At 31.2% G+C, this 27,090-nt stretch overlaps 2 protein-coding genes across 2 annotated transcripts in view; one reads left to right on the top strand and one right to left on the bottom strand.

Annotated features, from left to right (window-relative positions):
- Window positions 1–475: 475 nt before the first annotated feature.
- LOC141535585 (uncharacterized) lies at window positions 476–1,671 on the top strand. Its single transcript, XM_074255538.1, has 2 exons — window positions 476–493; window positions 919–1,671. Exons 1-2 carry the CDS (start codon window positions 476–478, stop codon window positions 1,669–1,671), a joined length of 771 nt encoding a protein of 256 aa, XP_074111639.1.
- Window positions 1,672–5,576: 3,905 nt separating this feature from the next.
- LOC141535584 (uncharacterized) overlaps window positions 5,577–27,090 on the bottom strand; it is a 39,522-nt gene continuing 18,008 nt past the window's right edge. The window contains exons 3-5 of the mRNA XM_074255537.1: window positions 9,595–9,771; window positions 8,372–8,720; window positions 5,577–6,486 (exon numbers count right to left, since the gene is read on the bottom strand). Of these exons, the coding sequence (XP_074111638.1) occupies window positions 5,960–6,486; window positions 8,372–8,720; window positions 9,595–9,771 (1,053 nt within the window). The 3' untranslated portion in view covers window positions 5,577–5,959. The remainder of the gene's footprint in view (window positions 6,487–8,371; window positions 8,721–9,594; window positions 9,772–27,090) is intronic.

Raw genomic sequence — 27,090 nt, 5'->3', positions numbered from 1 at the left:
AAAATTGAATAAGTGGGAAGAGAGAGTTGACAACAAAGAAATACCTCAGGCTGCATTTTTAACTACTCCAACAGCTGAAGGACTGCGAGTTTCATTACAATCTTCCTTGGACATTATTCGATTGTTGACAGGTAAGTACGGGTTTTCTGCGGTTCCAACTGGTAGAATAAATCAAGATTCGTTGGAGGTTCGATCTATTTTTAAAGAATTAATATTTTACGATAATAATTCTGTTTATAAAATAATGCTTTAGCTTTTTTAACATCTAAGCTTTATTTATCTGCTTTCTATTAATTAGTGTACTTCTCTACTTTCTTTTAGACTGGAATTTATTGCCTTGAAAACTTTAATAAAAATCAAGTGCTATTTCAATGTCGCAACTAAACAGTGCTCCTTGAAAATACTTGGTTTGGTAGTCGTAGTGTTGATTCATAAATCACTATTTTCTTAATTATCAGTTAATTAAGAATTAAATATGCATTATTTTACGATTGTAATAAATAAACATACAAAAATAATCATTGATGTCGGTTTAATTATAAATCAAGTCATTTTCCATATTTAAATAGTCATAATTTTGTTTCCAAGTTACATTGATATTAAGCTGATTGAAGACAATAAATTCATACTAACTATAATAGTTTCACATTAGCAGCTACTAATAATAATTTTCGATTCTCTACAGATTTGACATCCCTGATTAAAAAAATGAATTAAGAATTATTGGAAATAACGAAATTCGAATTCTTTTCTATACTTTCAATACTTTTGAATTCCTCCTCTTATGGAAAATTAACATTGTCAATCGTTTTGAATTTTTTTTTTTAATCAGGGATGTGAAGTCGTCACAATGGGGTAGACAATTATATTTGTCGCGAATCCTTATCTATTTAATTTTTTCTTGGTAATATTTTATAGAGGTTTTTTGGCACAGTGAGGCAAGCGAGTGGATCAAATGACCATCCTACATTCCCAACCTTCCTTCAAATTTATAAAATTCTATCTATATTTAATATTTTAAAACCTCCTAAAAGTGGAAACTGTACTGTACTATCAAAAGAATCTTTAATTACTTTAACTGAACTCAAATGTATATACTCACAAAAGTCACTGACAGAACCATCTAAAAATATTTCTATTTTAAAAGAAAAATTGAAACAGGCTGTAAAGATTGATGATTCAGGCGATGATCACTTTCTTAACATAATTCATGATCATGGCTACAACGAATCAGACACTGTGAATTGTATTTTATATTATGCTACGGAGGTCGTTGTATCACGTATTTATAAAAAAACTACATGTGAACAATGTCGTAAAGGCATTCGCGATTATTCAGTTGACTCTAATGGTGAAAATATTTTATTAAATAATAAGTGTGATGAGAATTTCATACATCCTAATCTAAACTTTTATAATTTTATAAAGCTACTAGAAAAAATTTTTATAAAACATTGCGAATCTCTTCACATATATGAAGATGTCATGGCTGAAGCTATCGCCTCTGATATTTTAAAATTTCCATGCAATCAACATGCAGGAGAGCTTTTATTATCAGCAATAACATATTATATAAGATTAAGAATGCAGCAATATACATCGCAAATAAATAAAAATACCAAGAAAATGAACCAACTGAAAAAAAAACAAGCGAAATTTTGCTCCAATTAATTATACTCTTATATTTTAAAGTATTTTATGTTAATTTTCAAAAATTTGTAAAACCAGTATAAATTATAAAAATAAATTCAATTATTTTTTACTAATTTCACTGCATTTATTTTAAGCCTATTGTCTTTTTATTTATAATTTCATACTATTATAATATGATATTTAACAAAGAAAATATTAAACAATTACTTTTGTTTAAATAAAATTCTGTGTAAGTAATTTATTTATTCTATTCAATTCATTAATTAATTCAATAAAAATATTCATTACAAATATAACTTTGTATTAATTTTCAGAACTTTGCACAGTTGGGTAGCATTTTCCTCTTTCAATTTTACTTTTCGATATCGTTCGTGATAATAATATGAGATAATTTATATTTATTAATAATTTGCATTAATTATTATCAACTATTACTAATAAATGACAGATATTTGTAATTAAATGTTAGTTATTTATAAATATGAAGCATCTTCCAGTTCAATTACCATTATTTATTATCTGTGGTTTAATTTTTATCATTCAAATATTAGTTTCTCGTGTTATTATCATCGTTACTGCTTTACTAATGCCTAATCTATAATTACTATATAATTATAATCATAAAAATTATGATAGTAATAATTAAAATAAATTGCCTGATGTTTGAAAAAAATTTAATGCTCAAGTTCCCATACTAGCCGTGCAACAACACTACTAGCGCTCTCTGCGAATCGGGACAACATTCAATCGTTTTTTTTAACACGGAGTTGCAGGGGGCTGGTTTAAAGATTGATAATCGCTGATCAAAAATTGTAATAAAATATATTGTAGGTGATACGAAGTTCACCGAATTAGCTCGTTTTCTAATAAATTCAATTGAAAAGTAACCCACAAACGACCTGCTTATGAGTAAACTATGGTTTAGATTTTTGCCTGCAATGATTTTTTTATTTCTTTAATTTTAATTAGTTTATGCTGGAAGAATAAGTGAACGCTTACTTTTTAAATAATAATATTTTTATAAATTCAATCGAGAAGTAACCTTCAAACGACCTTTGAATAATTTAGAGTTTTGTTTGCAATAATCGTCATATTTTTTAGATTCTAATTTTTGGCGCGATACTCTAAAATTCAAAATTTTAATTTCTCAACTTTCAAAAATTGTAATTTTTTTGTTTCCTTGGAAAAAATAATTATTTCTTATGAAAAATGTAATGTTTCGAAAAATATGAAAGGGTATACTTTGACAGGTCAGAACGACTTTTATTGTTACTACTCGATGTTGGGAGAATAACTCTGCACTTATTTTTTTAATAATAATTTTTTTATAAATTAAATTAACAAGTTACCTACAAACGGATTGTTCATGATTCAGAGCTTTGCCAGTTATAATTTTTGAATTTTTATCTTCCCGCTATAAAAATCGAAGATTTTAAAAAATCGGGAAGTTATTGGTTTTACCCCGTTTTTCGAAAATTGAGTTTTCATTAGATACCCTGACTCTTCCCGCTATGGTGTACGTGCGGCTGTGTGTGTGTGTGTGTGTGTGTGTGTGTGTGTGTAAACTTCTTATAACTTTTGAACGGCTTGACCGATTTGATCGCGGTTGGTGCCTTCCGAAAGGGCTTGGCCAAACTTAGATTTTAAGTATAATTTGGATCGATTCGGATCAGTAGATATTGAGAAATCTTAAAAAAACTAAGAAAAAAAATTTTTTCAAATGTGGTTTTTTTCGGATAACTTTTAAACGGCTCCACCGATCGATTCCAAAAACTACTAAGCTATATAGAGAATAAAAAACCACGTCGATCGCCACCAAGCTGGTCGAAAGGGGTTGTTGATTCGTTCGAGAGATATCGTGAACGAAAGAAAATCGAAAAAAGTGTTTTTTCGGGATTACTCTTATTATATTATTATTATTCATATATAGATTTCTATATAATTTGTTTTACTCCGGTGGGTATTTTGTGATTACTATAAAACATTCTCTTTTTTATCCAAGAGTCTGTTATTCCAATGATTATAAATCTTTCAATAAACAGTATTTTGCGAATGAAATGATAGGAATTCTTAAAAAAAAATTTAATTTCATAAAAATTATTAGTTTTGTCAAGTTCATAAATTGTTAGCCGGGCCCTCCAGCAATATATAGTTCCATATACTAAACAAAAATAATATTATTACTTATATATTTATAATTAAAATAATTAATAAATTAGATGAAAAATTTTGTTCACTATAAACCGATCATGTACACAATTTGCATTACCTGTAGTTATAACCAACTCTTCGCTACAAGTGAGTCTCTTAGGTAAACAGGTAGTGAAACAGTCATTCAAGCGTCAGGTCCACGGTTCGATCCCCACACGTGCCAAATTTTTTTTTTTTCTATGGAACTAATTATTTATAATGATACCTAATCCCATATAATTATATATGGCTATTTTTCATACATAATTATATAATATAATTATAATTATCGATAATTTTTTTTACCTGGGTGGGCATATATAGTCTGATATGGCCAATTAGCATATCAGGCCTGATATGGACGGTTTATAACAGGCCTGATATAGTCTGATCAGAAAATTTTTTCACGGGTAAGAATAAAAAAGTATAATACTTATCCCACAAAAGGTCCATTTCATGAGAAGAATTAATAATTATTCAAAATTTACGTAAACATCCGTACGCACGGATGGCCCGGAATAATTATCAAATCTAAAATAATTTTGAAAACAAAGATGATCATTGAATAAAGTTTGATAGATTCTAAAGATTTTTCGATAACACCTTGCCACAAAATACCTGGCTGAACAGTGAGGAGAAAAAGATAATAAATATTCTGCTTTGATTGTTAGTCTCTGAGTAAAGGTGAAATTTGACTTTCTAAAGCACTCCTTGCTATGTAACAGACAGACTTTTTTATATGGATAAATATCCAATCTACCTGAACATTGTTATAATTGTAAGAAAAATGTTCCGTAATGTAACTGTTTAAACTTTATACGGATAGGGCACTATTACTATAATGAATAAAAAAATAAGTGATATTTGATCAAAGGTCTATTATATTGTAAAAATCAACAACTGTTAAAAATTTTCATTAAATTTCTTGGCACGGATAACCTGGAGTCAATTATTAAATAATTTATACTTTTCATGATTTTTTAAAGATTCCATAAAAATAATGCATTACTTATAACTTCTACGGCTAAACCAAGTATTATGTTGAAATTGCAGCTTTTAATTACCTGTAGTGATTTCTTTTTCATTTTAATTGGCTACAGAGAATGAGTTGCAACCATAGAAAGTATAATTTATGAATATTATCAATTATTTAATGAGAAGTGATGGTAAATTGTGACATACAATAACCTGATCAGACATGAACAGATCTGACTGGATCCGTTTATGCCTAGCCAAGTATGATCAAGCCTGGTCATTTTTTATAATTGATCAAACCTGAAGACTTATGCCTGTTCATATCTGATTAGATTTGATCATTTCTCTCCCGGAAGACCATTATTTATAAAAGTATAACTAGTGAATAATTTAAAGGGAAATCCTTAGCACACGGAAAAAGACAACTCGAAAATTTAAACATAAAATGTAAAATGAGTCCAGCTGTAATCATAACTAGAAAAATTACAGTTTGAAATAGCATTTTTCTAAATTCAATGTTTTAATTCAATATTCAGAGCTTGCAATGTAAATATTACATTTTACAATGTAATTCTTATAAAATCCGTAATAATTACAATCTTAAATTGTAATTTTTCCAGTTTTCATCACGAAGCGCCACGTTGCATTATACACTGTAATTTTTCGAGTTTTCTTTTTCCGTGCACATGTAACACGGAATTGTTTTTAATAAATGAGGGTGTGTTGGTGTGTGGACTAATATTTATTGCTATAAAACTCTGATAATTATTTACACGGAAATCCTTAGCACGGATAGCATGGAATTTTTCTTCCTATCATTTAGGTTGTCAAAATACATAATTTACATTTATAACTTACAGTTCTACTAATAAAATGAACGATGTTCATAACTAACACACCTATTCTGACACGGATGACCCAGTATTTCATATAATAATTTTTTCATAATCAATACCCAGTCGATTGTATTTTAATTTAGAGATTTTTAAGTTTGTAATTATATTTTTAATAAAGTTTTTAATTAATATTTAGAAGAAATAAGAAAATATATTCAGTTGCACCTTAACTCATTAATATAAAAAATTATTAAAAATGTACGGATAAGACTGACACGGTTGGCCCGGTATTATTTTCCAAAAGCTCACATGAGTTCATTTTCTTTATAAATGAGGTAATATTTATAATATTTTTGAGCTGCTTCTTCTGATGAACTTTTTATATTTTCTCCAAAATTTACAGATGATTTTGGTGCATTATATACAGTAAATAGTACTGCAGGATCCGTTGAGGCGATAAGCTTATGCCTAATGTCCCTTATATGATCCATGATTGCAGGCGGATTTTTAGGATCATTGATTGCTGTATACATTGTATATCTTTCAAATTCGTATTTTTCTTCATACCTCTCTTTTATATTATTAATTAGTTTTTCGACAATCTTCCTCTCATTTTCTTGTAATTCTTTTATATGATTTATTTTTTTAATTTCATCAATTAAATTTACTTCTTCATTGTCTTTTTTTATTTTTTTTTTTATATCTTTCCAGAATTCGACGTACTCTTGATTATTTTTTTTTGATTCGGTGTTTTGGTGGGGTTGTACATATTTTCCAGTTTGTACAGAATGTAGATCTATGCGTTCCTCTTGCAAAATCATTATAAGTGTAGCTACAAAACATAAAACATTATTCTCAATTACGGAGCTATTTACATTTCTCTGTTGCATTAGTGATGCAGTTACTTGCATTTTAACACTCAGTAAGAAATTTTTCGTCATTGTGTAAAATGTAAAAGTTTAGAGTAAACTTTAAACATTTTAACGTGTTGATTTAGTACGATTAATCATTTATATCCTTTCATCGATTCGCTTTCCGATACAAAAATATATTTTTCAATACTTGAGTAACACTTTTTTAATGCTACACTTACACAAAGCTGTGTTAATTTACTTCTAAGGTAGCTGTCGCGGTTAAACCATAACTTCGAAAAATTCTAAATTTTTGTATATTTATTAATAATATGATGATACAATTACCCTTAAAATTTTGTCGAGTAGCCGCCTATAACCCGAGATGAATTCAATTAATAGTTGGATATTTAACATTGATTGCATGTGCTCTTTACAGTTATGTACCAGTTTCTTAGTTTAAAAAAAAATTGTCAGAAACTTTTAAAAAACTGACAGACAGTCTTTTAATGTATTTGTTTTGGGTTGAAAAAAAAAATTTTTTGAATTTTCGACTGCTTAATTATTTATATACAATGTATTAAAGTTCAAAAATTAATAAAAAGTTATATACAGAGTGTGTTATATATATATAGGTGATTCTCTGTAAGGATGTTTTTTGCTGTCCCGGGCATTTTTTTATTAGAAAAATTGTTATTATTTAACTAAAAAAAATTTATTACTAAAGTAAAAAAACATTTCTATTTGGAGCGTTAAAAATTAAAATGAAATAAATTTTGATTTTTTTGCTATGAATTCGTAAACCACCGAAATATCAGTCCCCTGGGCTGTTCCACTCCCAAAATTAAAATTTTAAAATTAGATTCCAAGTTATTCGTCCATGATATATAATTTTGTCCATAATGTTTATATACTTAATTAGTTAACTAACAATATTCTTCAATAAAAAGTAAGGTAAATGTAAGGTTTATAAGGATCTAACTAGCCTTAAGTTAATAACCATAGAGCTGTTAGCGCTTTATCGGTATTTTATTTAGAGTCAAAGCACCGTTTATGCTGGAAATATGTGTCTGGGCCACTTCAAAACTCAGTCCCCTGGCAGCTATTTTTGTTTATAATTTATTTATAAAATTGAATCCATATGTCTTTATATTATTCTAATTAATGTATACATTCATTGAGAACTTAAAAAGTTGAATGCATTGAAATAATTTGCTTGATTTTTCTCAATTTGATAAAAAAAAATCAGTCCCCTGTCATCAGTTCCTTGTCATGTTACGCATGCAAAAGATACACAAATATCGAAAAATCAAAAATTAATTCGGCTGTTTGTTTATTATAATTAAGCTGATAGTTTTGTAGTCGTTGTTAATTTTTTTCCTAATAAAATCAAAAAAAATTTGGTTGGACAGTTTTGTACAGATTTAAGACGTCTTTACAGAGAATCTGTATAGAGAGTATAATATATATATATATATATATATATATATATATATATATATATATATATATGAATACTATATAGTTTACTTCTACTAGGGTACAGTCTTGCGTGAAAATTATGGATTACTTAGGTTTCAAGTTCATTTACTTTAGCGGTGCATAGAATCTCTAATTATCTGACAATATTCTACCATGACAACCCTGATGGTTAAGAAATCTAATTTGAAATGATTTAAATAAATTTGAGAACTACCTTTTAACATAGATTTGTGTTATTTTTACACAAAACAGTGTTACATACAGATACTGTTCAATTAATACTATGTTTGGATAAAAAAAAAGCATTAACATACGTTTTTTAGTAAAATTTGACGAAAAATTTTTTACTGTTCAGTAAAAATCAAAATAAATGAAAATTTTTACCAAGAAATTTGTTGCAGTGTGGATGTTTGCATACTAATCTATTAAGTTGACTGTGGTAAGACTCTATAACATTAGTTGTACGGTCCTCCCCCCTATCGAAATTACAGATTTGCACAGGTCCTTCTTTGCGTAACCATTGATCATCATAGTACTCGAAGTAGTCGTCAAAAAAATCACCAAAACTTTCTGTCACTTCTTTTTTAATAGCTTCAAACGTTTTGCTAATGCAGTTTGCAGGAAGCAGAGCTAAATATTTTAATAAATTTATAACATAGAAAGTTTCAGGATTTGACCACGTACTCGAGGATGTACTAATTAGTTTTTTGTCCCGTGCATTTTTGACTAGCGCCTATAAGAGATATTATTTATCTAGGTAACTGTATGAATTCAAGAATGAGTGGTTGTGCATGATTAATGTATTGTTAAAAGAAATTACTTTAAGATGATGTAAAATGACGATTTAAAAAGGCCATACGGCATTCTAAGTGAAAATAGATTTTTTGAAGCTGAAATTTTGAGTTTTCGTGTAGTCAATGTAGAACAAAAGTTGGAGGGGTTAAACGTGTCGTCCTAAAAGATGGAACTATAAGCTTGTCTTTTCTATATTTGTAAATATATCACAGAAATTGGAATACTGCCGTTAAAAATATTTTTTTTTTTAAGAAAAGCCAGCAAAGTAGCTTCTTACGTTGTCTATGACTATTAATTTTTATTAAATTGTTAGAAACATTAATGAAGCTTAAGTTTTATAGACCAAATTGACCGTTGTGTACGGTATTCGTGGCACAGATGGCACGGCCTTACTATATTTCGGTAAAGTTAGATAATTTTTTTATATTTTTTCCAACAATTTAATTCGGTTTTATCTCACTTTGTTATTGTATATGTTCCAAATAATCTTATACTTACTTGGCTATAATGAAAATAACAAGTTCTACTAGTTATTGCAGGGTAAATAATTTTCAACGCATTCCTCATGGCGATTTCATGGTCCGTTAAACTTTCCCGTGGTTGGAAATTGGGAAATTTACGAGCAAAATACCTGAATGCTTTTAAATAGCACTCCTGTGCTTTGTTCGTCATCAAAACCCAAAAAATAGGAAAAGCCTGGAAAAAATTTTGTAATAGTCATCAAAAGCTGTCATTTTCAACAATTACTATATTTGGGGTTACTGTGCGGTAATGGTTATCATAGCAACGATTATTATAATTATCAATAATACCTTTACACATTCATTCGTTGTTACCTTAGCCAAAATGCTCAGAAACTGCATATTGTTATTATTTTGCACGTTTGGCACGGCATCGAATGTCGCGTCAACATAAATGAGACCATCAAATGGACAGAGTTGTTGTACAAATTTTTCATCGAAGAAGTACAAGTTAGTGGCGGTGATCATCTGTTTTTTATAATTTTGAAATTCAAAACTGTCCATTCCAGTACTCAGGCTGTATTCCTGTTGATTGTGTTCATATTTCATGCTTTCATTGTTCGTGTTCAATGCAAGAAATTCCCCCAATTCTTCTATTGTATGGACATTCACGCCTATGTTCAGCCGTTGAGGGTTCTCTTCATTTAGAATGCGTTGAATTCTACGACGACTCGTTGGATTATACGGCGTATATTATATATTATATATTGTATATTATACAATGTATACAGCAATCAATGATCCTAAAAATCCGCCTGCAATCATGGATCATATAAGGGACATTAGGCATAAGCTTATCGCCTCAACGGATCCTGCAGTACTATTTACTGTATATAATGCACCAAAATCATCTGTAAATTTTGGAGAAAATATAAAAAGTTCATCAGAAGAAGCAGCTCAAAAATATTATAAATATTACCTCATTTATAAAGAAAATGAACTCATGTGAGCTTTTGGAAAATAATACCGGGCCAACCGTGTCAGTCTTATCCGTACATTTTTAATAATTTTTTATATTAATGAGTTAAGGTGCAACTGAATATATTTTCTTATTTCTTCTAAATATTAATTAAAAACTTTATTAAAAATATAATTACAAACTTAAAAATCTCTAAATTAAAATACAATCGACTGGGTATTGATTATGAAAAAATTATTATATGAAATACTGGGTCATCCGTGTCAGAATAGGTGTGTTAGTTATGAACATCGTTCATTTTATTAGTAGAACTGTAAGTTATAAATGTAAATTATGTATTTTGACAACCTAAATGATAGGAAGAAAAATTCCATGCTATCCGTGCTAAGGATTTCCGTGTAAATAATTATCAGAGTTTTATAGCAATAAATATTAGTCCACACACCAACACACCCTCATTTATTAAAAACAATTCCGTGTTACATGTGCACGGAAAAAAGAAAACTCGAAAAATTACAGTGTATAATGCAACGTGGCGCTTCGTGATGAAAACTGGAAAAATTACAATTTAAGATTGTAATTATTACGGATTTTATAAGAATTACATTGTAAAATGTAATATTTACATTGCAAGCTCTGAATATTGAATTAAAACATTGAATTTAGAAAAATGCTATTTCAAACTGTAATTTTTCTAGTTATGATTACAGCTGGACTCATTTTACATTTTATGTTTAAATTTTCGAGTTGTCTTTTTCCGTGTGCTAAGGATTTCCCTTTAAATTATTCACTAGTTATACTTTTATAAATAATGGTCTTCCCGGGAGAGAAATGATCAAATCTAATCAGATATGAACAGGCATAAGTCTTCAGGTTTGATCAATTATAAAAAATGACCAGGCTTGATCATACTTGGCTAGGCATAAACGGATCCAGTCAGATCTGTTCATGTCTGATCAGGTTATTGTATGTCACAATTTACCATCACTTCTCATTAAATAATTGATAATATTCATAAATTATACTTTCTATGGTTGCAACTCATTCTCTGTAGCCAATTAAAATGAAAAAGAAATCACTACAGGTAATTAAAAGCTGCAATTTCAACATAATACTTGGTTTAGCCGTAGAAGTTATAAGTAATGCATTATTTTTATGGAATCTTTAAAAAATCATGAAAAGTATAAATTATTTAATAATTGACTCCAGGTTATCCGTGCCAAGAAATTTAATGAAAATTTTTAACAGTTGTTGATTTTTACAATATAATAGACCTTTGATCAAATATCACTTATTTTTTTTTATTCATTATAGTAATAGTGCCCTATCCGTATAAAGTTTAAACAGTTACATTACGGAACATTTTTCTTACAATTATAACAATGTTCAGGTAGATTGGATATTTATCCATATAAAAAAGTCTGTCTGTTACATAGCAAGGAGTGCTTTAGAAAGTCAAATTTCACCTTTACTCAGAGACTAACAATCAAAGCAGAATATTTATTATCTTTTTCTCCTCACTGTTCAGCCAGGTATTTTGTGGCAAGGTGTTATCGAAAAATCTTTAGAATCTATCAAACTTTATTCAATGATCATCTTTGTTTTCAAAATTATTTTAGATTTGATAATTATTCCGGGCCATCCGTGCGTACGGATGTTTACGTAAATTTTGAATAATTATTAATTCTTCTCATGAAATGGACCTTTTGTGGGATAAGTATTATACTTTTTTATTCTTACCCGTGAAAAATTTTCTGATCAGACTATATCAGGCCTGTTATAAACCGTCCATATCAGGCCTGATATGCTAATTGGCCATATCAGACTATATATGCCCACCCAGGTAAAAAAAATTATCGATAATTATAATTATATTATATAATTATGTATGAAAAATAGCCATATATAATTATATGGGATTAGGTATCATTATAAATAATTAGTTCCATAGAAAAAAAAAAAATTTGGCACGTGTGGGGATCAAACCGTGGACCTGACGCTTGAATGACTGTTTCACTACCTGTTTACCTAAGAGACTCACTTGTAGCGAAGAGTTGGTTATAACTACAGGTAATGCAAATTGTGTACATGATCGGTTTATAGTGAACAAAATTTTTCATCTAATTTATTAATTATTTTAATTATAAATATATAAGTAATAATATTATTTTTGTTTAGTATATGGAACTATATATTGCTGGAGGGCCCGGCTAACAATTTATGAACTTGACAAAACTAATAATTTTTATGAAATTAAATTTTTTTTTAAGAATTCCTATCATTTCATTCGCAAAATACTGTTTATTGAAAGATTTATAATCATTGGAATAACAGACTCTTGGATAAAAAAGAGAATGTTTTATAGTAATCACAAAATACCCACCGGAGTAAAACAAATTATATAGAAATCTATATATGAATAATAATAATATAATAAGAGTAATCCCGAAAAAACACTTTTTTCGATTTTCTTTCGTTCACGATATCTCTCGAACGAATCAACAACCCCTTTCGACCAGCTTGGTGGCGATCGACGTGGTTTTTTATTCTCTATATAGCTTAGTAGTTTTTGGAATCGATCGGTGGAGCCGTTTAAAAGTTATCCGAAAAAAACCACATTTGAAAAAATTTTTTTCTTAGTTTTTTTAAGATTTCTCAATATCTACTGATCCGAATCGATCCAAATTATACTCAAAATCTAAGTTTGGCCAAGCCCTTTCGGAAGGCACCAACCGCGATCAAATCGGTCAAGCCGTTCAAAAGTTATAAGAAGTTTACACACACACACACACACACACACACACACACACACAGCCGCACGTACACCATAGCGGGAAGAGTCAGGGTATCTAATGAAAACTCAATTTTCGAAAAACGGGGTAAAACCAATAACTTCCCGATTTTTTAAAATCTTCGATTTTTATAGCGGGAAGATAAAAATTCAAAAATTATAACTGGCAAAGCTCTGAATCATGAACAATCCGTTTGTAGGTAACTTGTTAATTTAATTTATAAAAAAATTATTATTAAAAAAATAAGTGCAGAGTTATTCTCCCAACATCGAGTAGTAACAATAAAAGTCGTTCTGACCTGTCAAAGTATACCCTTTCATATTTTTCGAAACATTACATTTTTCATAAGAAATAATTATTTTTTTCCAAGGAAACAAAAAAAATTACAATTTTTGAAAGTTGAGAAATTAAAATTTTGAATTTTAGAGTATCGCGCCAAAAATTAGAATCTAAAAAATATGACGATTATTGCAAACAAAACTCTAAATTATTCAAAGGTCGTTTGAAGGTTACTTCTCGATTGAATTTATAAAAATATTATTATTTAAAAAGTAAGCGTTCACTTATTCTTCCAGCATAAACTAATTAAAATTAAAGAAATAAAAAAATCATTGCAGGCAAAAATCTAAACCATAGTTTACTCATAAGCAGGTCGTTTGTGGGTTACTTTTCAATTGAATTTATTAGAAAACGAGCTAATTCGGTGAACTTCGTATCACCTACAATATATTTTATTACAATTTTTGATCAGCGATTATCAATCTTTAAACTCTTATCTACTTCGATGAAGTAGAATAAATACTAGCTGTATGAAGCGCGGTCAAAATTTTGTAAAGTTATTAAATGAAACTCGGTTCTGATTATCGCCTGAAAATGAAGATCCCAAAAAATGAACCCGGATTTTATGAAATTTTTTTATGTTTATATATACAAAAGATTTTGGGTTATAGCCAGACTAACCTACATCAATACATATATATAATAATAATTATTATTTATAAACAAAATCGGACCATTATAGCTAGAATGCGACTCAATGGCGATTATTTACAGCTCTTTTAAATTTTTATTATAATTGGCTGAGCCTAAATTATATTTATTTATTTTGTTTATAATTTTAGACCATCCATGCTGAGGTGAACCGCGCTAATTAATGACAACGCTTTGATTTTTATCTAATAATCGATCGGATAATGAAATTTTTAAATATATAATTTATCATTGTAAATATCAGATATTAAAAAAAAAAATGAACTCCAAAATGAATATCTTTTAGATGAATGGGAAAGACATGTTAAAGACAGATTATAAATTTCGGAGTACTTTTATTAGTAAATATAAATTATGTACATAAGAACCCTCAAAAAAAAAATCTCTATATATATATTTAAATGTTTATTTATCAGGAAACAATAAAAATATTTATAGGAATATGACATTTTTTGAATAAAAATATTAATTATTACTCACAAATGTAATTGTAATTTAACATCCTGTATTTTCTTATTTTAATCCAATGGTTATTATAAAAATTGAAACACTTTTATTTTTTAACAATTTATAGTTTATTGTTATTTATTATTATTATTATTATTATTATTATTATTATTATTATTATTATTATTATTATTTATATTTATTTTAAAACTGATGATAAATATTTCACGAGCAATAAAAAGAAATTATTATTAAAATAAATAATTTTATTTAAATAGTTATAATAAAAATATTGATTGCACAGATACTTTTAATTTAAATCACTGAATAATTATTATAATTTAAAAAACAATAAATTAATATTTTTACCATAGTTTTATATGACTTGTATAATGGAGTACATATCATCTACTTATATACAAGAGAAAAATGTATGCTTTCACAGGGAGCTCTTTAATGCTACGAGGATCCGGTGTTAAAGTTGTAAATGCATGTGTATCCGCCATCTATTAGATTTTCAATACATTAATTTAGGAAATCTGTTTTACTCTCAATTTCCACGATTAGTTTTGTCGCAACCAGGTGGCACGACGCGATAATGTTTAGTACAACCACTTGGCCAACCTTAACATACGAAATCTCATATACAGGTATGCAAAATGTCGCACACCCGTATGCATTCTAAATATTTGCACTGCGCATGCGTCAACTTTACGTATATAGACTTTTAGCGCGGTCTTTTGAAAATTATAGTGACAAGCACATCTCATGTGTAAAAAATTAAAAAATTTACGGGTGTAATTTTTTAGGAATTACTATTTAATTAATTCAAATAATTAAAAAAAAATTGTTAGACGTCAGCCAATATCAATGTCATTAAGTAAATAAATAAGTAACTAATAAATATTCATTTCATTCTAAATTTTTTAAAAATATCGAGAGAACTGTTAATCAATGCATGTACATTTTTTTTATTTTCATCAATTTTATTTTCATGAATACTACGAACTATTAAAAAAAAAAAAAAAAAAAAATCCATAACAAGTAACAAAAAATTTCAATATTTTATTAAAATAAAACTTATTATAAAATTAATAAAAACTACACGTTGCCCTTTTGTCCTGTGACCTCTATAATTGAAATTACAAGAAAAATACACTTACTCTAACACTGTGCTGGTCAATATAATTTTCAAAAGTCCGCGCTGAAAGTCTAAACGTAAAGTTGACGCATGCGCAGTGCAAATATTTAGAATACTAATATTCAGCTTATTAAAAATGTTAATTAAACAAGAAATAAACAATTTGAAGTTGGAACAAAGGTTTTTTGTACATGAACAATCATAATCAAAGGTTATTCCCATTAGATAGTGTACCATTCTATGATTTTGTGGTCATTGCCGATAGGTTGCATTGTTATCCAATCAAGTGGATTTCAAATAATTGTAATCTTTAGGTGAAAAGTCTTACAATTATGCGCATGGTGTATTGTGTCATTTACTTACAACAATGTCATAATAACAATAACACTAATAATAAAAATTATGAGACTGTAATTAATTGTTATGTCATGGCTTACAACGACAGTTTCTTTTTTTTAATGTCTTTTTTTTTAAAATACATTTTTTTTATTTTATGGTTTCTTCGAATTTTATTTCAAAGCATAAAATTCGAGAAACATTTAATGAGAAAAACATTATGTGTCTCGTCCGGTCTCTCTAAAAACTTTTCCCGACGTTAGAAAAAAATCCTAAGTACACAAATAAATGGGAGTTTTATTGCCCTTAGTTTTCAAATGCATCACTGACAAAGTCTGGGAAAGTTTTTAGTTTGTTTTAAATAAGATAAACTTAGAAAAAAAATCCTAAGTAAAATATAAAGATCGAAAATAAAAAAAAAAGATTAGATAATAAATAATTTTTAAAAATAAAAGTAGTTAAATAACAAATTACAAAATAACGAATAATAGTAGATAAAATAATGTAACGTAAATTAGAAATAACTTAAATAATTCTTTAATGGAAAATAATAATGAAAAAAAAAATGTTAAAGAAATAATAATTAAAATAATATAAAATTTTAGATAAAAATAGAAGATTAATAATTAATTATTAATAATGAAATAAACAATTAATTAATAAATAAATTAGTAATAGTTATAAATAAAATAAAAGATTTAGTTAAATAAAGAAACTATGTATTTGTGTGCATGTAAATGTGCTTGCACGTACACGGATATATAGAAATATATATAGTCTATAAGTTAGAGAGAGAGAGAGGGATAGCGTACCCTCAGAGCCCAATAGAGGAGAGTTCAAGCGAACATCTTCGGGAAACTCGGAAGAGAGGGTAGAAGCCGAGGAAAATAGGCCACTAATTGGTTACTGTTTTCCCCCAAATCTTAATTTTTAAAACGCCAAACTTCGAGGCCCGGAGATTCTCGCATGAACTCGCTCTCTTCGTCCTCCAGAGTTTGTCAAGTGCGGATCGCCAATAAAAATTGTAAAATTTAGTGTTTTGTTCTCTTGAATTTAAGGTATAACTTAAAATAGAATCAGTGTAAAAAAATTTTAAGTGTAATTAAAGTAATTTCGAAGTAAAAAAAACCAACGGTTCAATTCTGCGGTCGCAATTAGGCGGAAATTAAGGTTTGGAAAATTTTATTTACTAAAATTACCGGTAAAATTCTGTAACACGACTAAACAAATTTAAATAACGAACAGCCAATTAATTTAGTTTAATTGATTGTATTTATGGTAAAAACTAGATAATTTTGTATCATCAAATTTTGTTCTATTTGTATCTAAATAAATAGTTTAAATTTAAAATTTTTATTAAAATCATTTCGATAATATTATCTTTTGCATCCCTTCTGAGTCCCGGTCTAGAGGCTTCGGCTTGGACCAAAAATAAATAAATTAATATTTTACGTACTTCATTGAGACGTAACATAATTATATCGGTAATACCAAATTGAGGTTAAAAATATCATTATCATAATTATTACTGAATGAATTATTGTTATTATTAAATTAATGTGTATTAGAGTATTAAATCCAAATCAACAACTTTATTAATTCAAAAAAATGTTAAAATTTTTACTGTATATAAATAAAAATGTAAAATCCCTATTAATAAGATAGTTAACCGCTTTTAACCGCGGAGTTTACGCGGATCAGTCACGTTAAGTTTTTTAATGCTACTAGCTACTATGAGAGCAACAGAATTTCAATTTTTTTATTAGGATTTGATTATCAAAATTAATGAATAAACAACCAATCATATTAGAATAGCTTTGCCTGCATTAATTTATTCATTTATGAATTTTCAATTTTGCGCGGGAAAAATTTAATTTTGAAATTAAGAATGTTAAAATACTTTATAAATACAAAATTTCTAGAACAAACTATCAAACAACTTCATATGTGGATGGATTTCAAACCTATTCTTTCTATTGAATTTCATTTATTAACTAGACTAAATACACAACAGGCTAAAGATTGTTTGAGTTTTACTTTCTTCCCTCAGGCCAGCAGTTCACGATTTAGGCAATTCTCATTGGATAGTGTACACATTCTACGACTTTGTAGACGTTGCCTGTAGGTGGCATTGTTATTCAATCGATCGGATTTCAAATAATTGTAATTTTTAGGCCATAGGTATTACAATTATGCGTATAATGCATTGTCCCCTTTATTAACAATAATGTCATTGTAACAATAACAATAATAATCATTATAAAAATGAAATTTATTATATCGGTAATGATAAATTGATGTTAAAAGTATCATTATCATTGTTTATCAATACCAAAATAATTATTGTTATTGTTAAATTAATGTGTAGTAGAGCATTAAATCTAGATTAACAACTTTTTTAATTCAAAAAAATGTTAAACTTTAACTATATATACATAAAAAATTTCAAATCCCCATTGATAAGCTAGTTAATTGATTGAATCCGAAGAGTTTACACGGGTCAGTCACGTTAAGTTTTTTAATTCTACTAGCTACTATGAGAGAAACAGAATTTTAATTTTTTTGTTAGGATTTGATTTTCAAAATTAACGAACAAATATATGTTAACAAGTTAACAAAATAACCTTTTATATGATAACAGCTTTACCTGCATTAATTAATTTATTTACATATTTCTAATTTTGCGAGGGAAAAGTTCAATTTTAAAATTAAGAGGCGAGCAAAAAATTACACTTAACAAAAAGATATGAAATCCGAACAAAAACAGTTTCACTGTAAAAAATTGCGCCAAGTCCACGTTCATAAAACTCATCTCAATAACATCTGCACTTTGCAAAAAAAATAAGACTCGTTACAATAATTTTCATTCTATACAAAAAAAAGGTAAATACAAAAAAATACCAAGAAAGCGTCATAATGTTGAAAAAATTGAAAAAAATTTGTTGAAAATTTAAAAATTAAGAAAAAATTTTTTTATCGTACTTGGTGCGCGTCATTGAGTACCCCAAATGTTTTCGAACGAATTTCAACTCGAGAAAAAAAGATTTCGCTTGAATTTATGTAATGTAAATATGTATAATTATATAATATATATATATATATATATATATATATATATATATATATATATATATATATATATATATATATATATATATATATATATATATCAGCTCTAATTATATAATATATGATTTCATACATTGTTATGTTTATAGATTCACATCAGTGAAGTATACTCAACGAATTAAAAACACTGCTTACTGGATTAATATCAGTTTCAATGAAAAAATCCGTTTCGAAAATTTTTTTCAGATTTTTAGTGAAAATATCTGTCAATATGGTAGTCTGGTGAAGATATCTGAAATAACACAAAATTTTTTAATTCAATGTTTTTCAGTTCCGTCATTAAGCTTTCATGAAGAAACTTGATCATGCTTCGTTCAATTGTAATTAACACATTTTGATTGGCAATCACATCGCATTTTGTCAATTTAGTCGGCCATACGTTTTATTTTTTAATCAACTCAATTTTCGCAGTGATTCCACGACAGAGTCAATGTATGCAGGCGTATTCACTTGTAAGCAAATTGCATAACCGAACAGGAGAGGGCGTTTTATTGAAATCATAAACGATGGGCGGAGAATTTAAAAATTTCAAATAAAATACGTATGCCATGTTGATTTTACCTAACTTTTGTTAAACGTATCATAAAATAATATTTCATTAATTACATTTATGCATTTTATAGGTTGACTTACTTATAAATGTTGAAATATTAAAAGGATGTTCATGTATCCTGAAAAAATTTGGGGTACTCAATGAGGCGCGCCGAGTACGATAAAAAAATTTTTTCTTAATTTTTAAATTATCAACAAATTTTTTTCAATTTTTTCAACATTATGACGGTTTCTTGGTATTTTTTGGTATTTAACTTTTTTTTGTATAGAATGAAAATTATTGTAACGAGTCTTATTTTTTTTGCAAAGTGTAGATGTTATTGAGATGAGTTTTATGAACGTGGACTTGGCGCAATTTTTTACAGTGAAACTGTTTTTGTTCGGAGCTTCTGTACAGTGTACTCAACGATTTTCATGAGTTTTTTTTCTTAATCACCAATGGACAACGAGAAATGAGCTTTAAAATGTCAAACTTCTGTAAAATTCTCCACAAATCGCCACTTACGGGGCTGTTTCTCGGTGTCTGTGGGGTGGATCTATCGATTATCAGTCTGGAAATCTTTCATAGAGTCTCCTGTATTTTATTGAAGAGTTTCCTTCCTAAATCTCCGGTGGACACCGAGAAAGGAATTTTAAAACGTCAAACTTCTGTAAAATTCTCCAAAAATCGCCACTTACGGGGCTGTTTCTCGGTGTCTGTGGGGTGGATCTATCGATTATCGGTCTGGAAATCTTTCATAGAGTCTCCTGTATTTTATTGAAGAGTTTCCTTCATTAATCTCCAGTGGACACCGAGAAAGGAATTTTAAAACGTCAAACTTCTGTAAAATTCTCCAAAAATCGCCACTTACGGGGCTGATTGTCGGTGCCCATAGGGTTGATCGATCGATTGAGGGTCTGCAAATCTTCTGTACCGTGTACTCTACGATTTTCATGAGCTTTTTTTCTTAATCAGTCATGGACAACGAGAAATGAGTTTGAAAACGTCAAACTTCTGTAAAATTCTCCAAAAATCGCCACTTACGGTGCTGTTTCTCGGTGTCTATGGGGTGGATCAATCGATTTCTGGTCTGGGAATTTTCCATAGAGTCTCCTGTATGTTATTGAAGAGTTTTCTACCTTAATCTCGAGTGGACACCGAGTAAGGAATTATAAAACATCAAACTTCTGTAAAATTCTCCAAAAATCGCCACTTACGGGGCTGTTTGTCGATGCCTATAGGTTTGATCGATCGATTAAGAGTCTGTAAATCTTCTGTACAGTGTAGTCTACGATTTCCATGAGTTTTTTTTCTTAATCACCAATAGACACCGAGAAATGAGATTTAAGACGTCAAACTTCTGTAAAATTCTCCAAAAATCGCCACTTACGGGGCTGTTTCTCGGTGGCTGTTGGGTGGACCTATTGATTACCGATCTGGAAATCTTTCATGGAATGTCCTGTATGTTATCTAACAGTTTCGTTCCATAATCTCCGGTGGACACCGAGAAAGGAATTTTAAAACGTGAAACTTCTGTAAAATTCTCCAAAAATCGCCACTTACGGTGCTGTTTCTCGGTGTCTATGGGGTGGATCAATCGATTTCTGGTCTGGGAATTTTCCATAGAGTCTCCTGTATGTTATTGAAGAGTTTTCTACCTTAATCTCGAGTGGACACCGAGTAAGGAATTATAAAACATCAAACTTCTGTAAATTTCTCCACAAATCGCCACTTACGGGGCTGATTGTCGGTGCCTATAGCGTTGATCGATCGATTGAGGGTCTACAAATCTTCTGTACCGTGTACTCTACGATTTCCATGAGCTTTTTTTCTTAATCACCCATGGACAACGAGAAATGAGATTGAAAACGTCAAACTTCTGTAAAATTCTCCAAAAATCGCTACTTACGGACTGTTTCTCGGTGTCTGTTGGGTGGATCTATTGATTATCGAACTCGAAATCTTTCATGGTATGTCCTGTATGTTATCTAACAGTTTCCTTCCATAATCTCCAGTGGACAACGAGAAAGGAATATTAAAACGTCAAACTTCTGTAAAATTCTCCAAAAATCGCCAACTTAAGGGGCTGTTTCTCGGTGTCTGTCGGGTGGATCTATCGATTATCGGTCTGGAAATCTTTCATAGAGTCTCCTGTATGTTACTGAAAAGTTTCCTCCCTTAATCTCCACTGGACACCGAGAAAGGAATTTTAAAACGTCAAACTTCTGTAAAATTCTCCAAAAATCGCCACTTACGGAGCTGTTTCTCGGTGTCTATGGGGTGGATCAATCGATTTCCGTTCTGGGAATTTTCCATAGAGTCTCCTGTATGTTATTGAAGAGTTTCCTTCCATAATCTCCCGTGGACACCGAGAAAGGAATTTGAAAACGTCAAACTTCTGTAAAATTCTCCAAAAATCGCCACTTACGGGGCTGTTTCTCGGTGACTATGGGGCTGATCGATCGAATAAGGATCTAGAAATCTTCTGTGCAGTGTACTCTACGTTTTTCTTGAGTTCTTTTTCGTAATCACCAATGGACACCGAGAAGTGAGATTTAAAATGTCAAACTTCTGTAAAATTCTCCAAAAATCGCAACTTACGGGGCTGTTTCTCGGTGTCTGTTGGGTGGATCTATTGATTACCGATCTGCAAATGTGTCATGGAATGTCCTGTATGTTATCTAACAGTTTCCTTCCATAATCTCCAGTGGAAACCGAGAAATGAATTTTAAAACGTCAAACTTCTGTAAAATTCTCCATAAATCGCCACTTACGGTGCTGTTTCTCGTTGTCTATGGGGTGGAACAATCGATTTCCGGTCTGGGAATTTTCCATAGAGTCTCCTGTTTGTTATTGAAGAGTTTCCTTCCCTAATCTCCAGTGGACACCGAGAAAGGAATATTAAAACGTCAAACTTCTGTAAAATTCTCCAAAAATCGCCACTTACGGAGCTGTTTCTCGGTGTCTATGGGGTGGATCAGTCGATTTCCGGTCTGGAAATTTTCCATAGAGTCTCCTGTATGTTATTGAAGAGTTTCCTTCCCTAATCTCCGGTGGACACCGAGAAAGGAATTTTAAAACATCAAACTTCTGTAAATTTCTCCACAAATCGCCACTTACGGGGCTGATTGTCGGTGTCTGTAGGGTTGATCGATCGATTGAGGGTCTACAAATCTTCTGTACCGTGTACTCTACGATTTCCATGAGCTTTTTTTCTTAATGACCCATGGACAACGAGAAATGGGATTGAAAACGTCAAACTTCTGTAAAATTCTCCAAAAATCGCCACTTACGGGGCTGTTTCTCGGTGTCTGTTGGGTGGATCTATCGATTATCGGTCTGGAAATCTTTCATAGAGTCTCCTGTATGTTATTGAAGAGTTTCCTTCCCTAATCTCCAGTGGACACCGAGAAAGGAATTTTAAAACGTCAAACTTCTGTAAAATTCTCCAAAAATCGCCACTTACGGTGCTGTTTCTCGGTGTCTATGGGGTGGATCAATCGATTTCCGGTCTGGGAATTTTTCATAGAGTCTCCTGTATGTTATTGAATTGTTTCCTTCCTAATTCTCCCGTGCACACCGAGAAAGGAATTTTAAAACGTCAAACTTCTGTAAAATTCTCCAAAAATCGCCACTTACGGGCTGTTTCTCGGTGTCTGTTGGGTGGATCTATTGATTATCGATCTGGAAATCTTTCATGGAATGTCCTGTATGTTATCTGAACAGTTTCCTTCCATAATCTCCAGTGGACACCGAGAAAGGAATTTTAAAACGTCAAACTTCTGTAAAATTCTCCAAAAATCGCCACTTACGGTGCTGTTTCTCGGTGTCTATGGGGTGGATCAATCGATTTCCGGTCTGGGAATTTTCCATAGAGTCTCCTGTATGTTATTGAAGAGTTTCCTTCCCTAATCTCCGGTGGACACCGAGAAAGGAATTTTAAAACGTCAAACTTCTGTAAAATTCTCCAAAAATCGCCACTTACGGGGCTGTTTCTCGGTGTCTATGGGGTGGATCAATCGATTTCCGGTCTGGGAATCTTCTGTAGAGTCTCCTGTATGTTATTGAAGAGTTTCTTTTTCCTTAATCTCCACTGGACACCGAGAAAGGAATTTTAAAACGTCAAACTTCTGTAAAATTCTCCAAAAATCGCCACTTACGGGGCTGTTTCTCGGTGTCTGTTGGGTGGATCTATTGATTATCGGTCTGGAAATCTTTCATAGAGTCTCCTGTATGTTATTGAAGAGTTTCCTTCCTTAATCTCGACTGGACACCGAGAAAGGAATTTTAAAACATCAAACTTCTGTAAAATTCTCCAAAAATCGCCACTTACGGTGCTGTTTCTCGGTGTCTGTGGGTGGATCTATTGATTATCGGTCTGGAAATTTTCATAGAGTCTCCTGTATGTTATTGAAGAGTTTCCTTCCTAATCTCCAGTGGACACCGAGAAAGGAATTTTAAAACGTCAAACTTCTGTAAAATTCTCCAAAAATCGCCACTTACGGGGCTGTTTCTCGGTGTCTGTGTGGTGGATCTATCGATTATCGGTCTGGAAATCTTCCATAGAGTCTCCTGTATGTTATTGAAGAGTTTCCTTCCTTAATCTCCACTGGACACCGAGAAGGAATTTTAAAACGTCAAACTTCTGTAAAATTCTCCAAAAATCGCCACTTACGGGGCTGTTTCTCGGTGTCTATGGGGTGGATCAATCGATTTCCGGTCTGGGAATTTTTCATAGAGTCTCCTGTATGTTATTGAATTGTTTCCTTCCCTATTCTCCCGTGCACACCGAGAAAGGAATTTTAAAAGGTCAAACTTCTGTAAAATTCTCCAAAAAATCGCCACTTACGGTGCTGTTTCTCGGTGTCTATGGGGTGGATCAATCGTGTTCCGGTCTGGGAATTTTCCATAGAGTCTCCTGTATGTTATTGAAGAGTTTCCTTCCAATCTCCGGTGGACACCGAGAAAGGAATTTTAAAACATCAAACTTCTGTAAATTCTCCAAAATCGCCACTTACGGGGCTGATTGTCGGTGCCTATAGGGTGATCGATCGATTGAAAATCTTCTGTACCGTGTAACGATTTCCATGAGCTTTTTTCCTAATCACCCATGGACAACGAGAAATGAATTTTAAAACGTCAAACTTCTGTAAAATTCTCCAAAAATCGCCACTTACGGGGCTGTTTCTCGGTGTCTGTGGGTGGATCTATCGATTATCGGTCTGGAAATCTTTCATAGAGTCTCTGTATGTTATTGAAGAGTTTCCTTCCATAATCTCCAGTGGACACCGAGAAAGGAATTTTAAAACGTCAAACTTCTGTAAAATTCTCCAAAAATCGCCACTTACGGGGCTGTTTCTCGGTGTCTGTGGGTGGATCTATCGATTATCGGTCTGGAAATCTTTCATAGAGTCTCCTGTATGTGTATGTTATTGAAGAGTTTCCTTCCCTAATCTCCACTGGACACCGAGAAAGGAATTTTAAAACGTCAAACTTCTGTAAAATTCTCCAAAAATCGCCACTTACGGGCTGTTTCTCGGTGTCTATGTCTATGGGTGGATCAATCGATTTCCGGTCTGGGAATTTTTCATAGAGTCTCCTGTATGTTATTGAAGAGTTTCCTTCCCTAATCTCCCGTGGACACCGAGAAAGGAATTTTAAAACGTCAAACTTCTGTAAAATTCTCCAAAAATCGCCACTTACGGGGCTGTTTCTCGGTGTCTGTTGGGTGGATCTATTGATTATCGATCTGGAAATCTTTCATGGAATGTCCTGTATGTTATCTAACAGTTTCCTTCCATAATCTCCAGTGGACACCGAGAAAGGAATTTTAAAACGTCAAACTTCTGTAAAATTCTCCAAAAATCGCCACTTACCGGGCTGTTTCTCGGTGTCTATGGGTGGATCTATCGATTATCGTCTGGAAATCTTTCATAGAGTCTCCTGTATGTTATTGAAGAGTTTCCTTCCTAATCTCCACTGGACACCGAGAAAGGAATTTTAAAACGTCAAACTTCTGTAAAATTCTCCAAAAATCGCCACTTACGGGGCTGTTTCTCGGTGTCTATGGGGCTGGATCGATCGATTTCGGTCTGGAAATTTCATAGAGTCTCTCTATGTTATTGAAGAGTTTCTTTCCCTAATCTCCACTGGACACCGAGAAAGGAATTTTAAAACGTCAAACTTCTGTAAAATTCTCCAAAAATCGCCACTTACGGGGCTGTTTCTCGGTGTCTGTTGGGTGGATCTATTGATTACCGATCTGGAAATCTTTCATGGAATGTCCTGTATGTTATCTAACAGTTTCCTTCCATAATCTCCAGTGGACACCGAGAAAGGAATATTAAAACGTCAAACTTCTGTAAAATTCTCCAAACATCGCCACTTACCGTGCTGTTTGTTCGGTGTCTATGGGGTGGATCAATCGATTTCCGGTCTGGGAATTTTCCATAGAGTCTCCTGTATGTTATTGAAGAGTTTCCTTCCCTAATCTCCGTGGACACCGAGAAAGGAATTTTAAAACGTCAAACTTCTGTAAAATTCTCCAAAAATCGCCACTTACGGGGCTGTTTCTCGGTGTCTGTTGGGTGGATCTATTGATTATCGATCTGGAAATCTTTCATGGAATGTCCTGTATGTTATCTAACAGTTTCCTTCCATAATCTCCAGTGGACACCGAGAAAGGAATTTTAAAACGTCAAACTTCTGTAAAATTCTCCAAAAATCGCCACTTACGGTGCTGTTTCTCGGTGTCTATGGGGTGGATCAATCGATTTCCGGTCTGGAAATTTTCCATAGAGTCTCCTGTATGTTATTGAAGAGTTTCCTTCCCTAATCTCCGGTGGACACCGAGAAAGGAATTTTAAAACATCAAACTTCTGTAAAATTCTCCAAAAATCGCCACTTACGGTGCTGTTTCTCGGTGTCTGTGGGTGGATCAATGGATTTCCGGTCTGGGAATTTTCCATAGAGTCTCCTGTATGTTATTGAAGAGTTTCCTTCCCTAATCTCCCGTGGACACCGAGAAAGGAATTTTAAAACGTCAAACTTCTGTAAAATTCTCCAAAAATCGCCACTTACGGGGCTGTTTCTCGGTGTCTGTTGGGTGGATCTATTGATTATCGATCTGGAAATCTTTCATGGAATCTCCTGTATGTTATTGAACAGTTTCCTTCCCTAATCTCCAGTGGACACCGAGAAAGGAATTTTAAAACGTCAAACTTCTGTAAAATTCTCCAAAAATCTCCACTTACGGGGCTGTTTCTCGGTGTCTATGGGGTGGATCAATCGATTTCGGTCTGGAAATCTTTCATAGAGTCTCCTGTATGTTATTGAAGAGTTTCCTTCCTAATCTCCACTGGACACCGAGAAAGGAATTTTAAAACGTCAAACTTCTGTAAAATTCTCCAAAAATCGCCACTTACGGGGCTGTTTCTCGGTGTCTATGGGGTGGATCGATCGATTAAGGATCTGGAAATCTTCATAGAGTCTCCTGTATGTT

The sequence above is a fragment of the Cotesia typhae genome, unplaced genomic scaffold (genome assembly GCF_013202065.1).
Source record: "Cotesia typhae breed Kobodo isofemale line unplaced genomic scaffold, CoteBio_Ctyphae scaffold_141, whole genome shotgun sequence".
Classification (NCBI taxonomy): Eukaryota; Metazoa; Arthropoda; class Insecta; order Hymenoptera; family Braconidae; genus Cotesia; species Cotesia typhae.
Note: the sequence above shows the minus strand (reverse complement) of the source record. Positions and strands in the feature narration are given on the sequence as shown.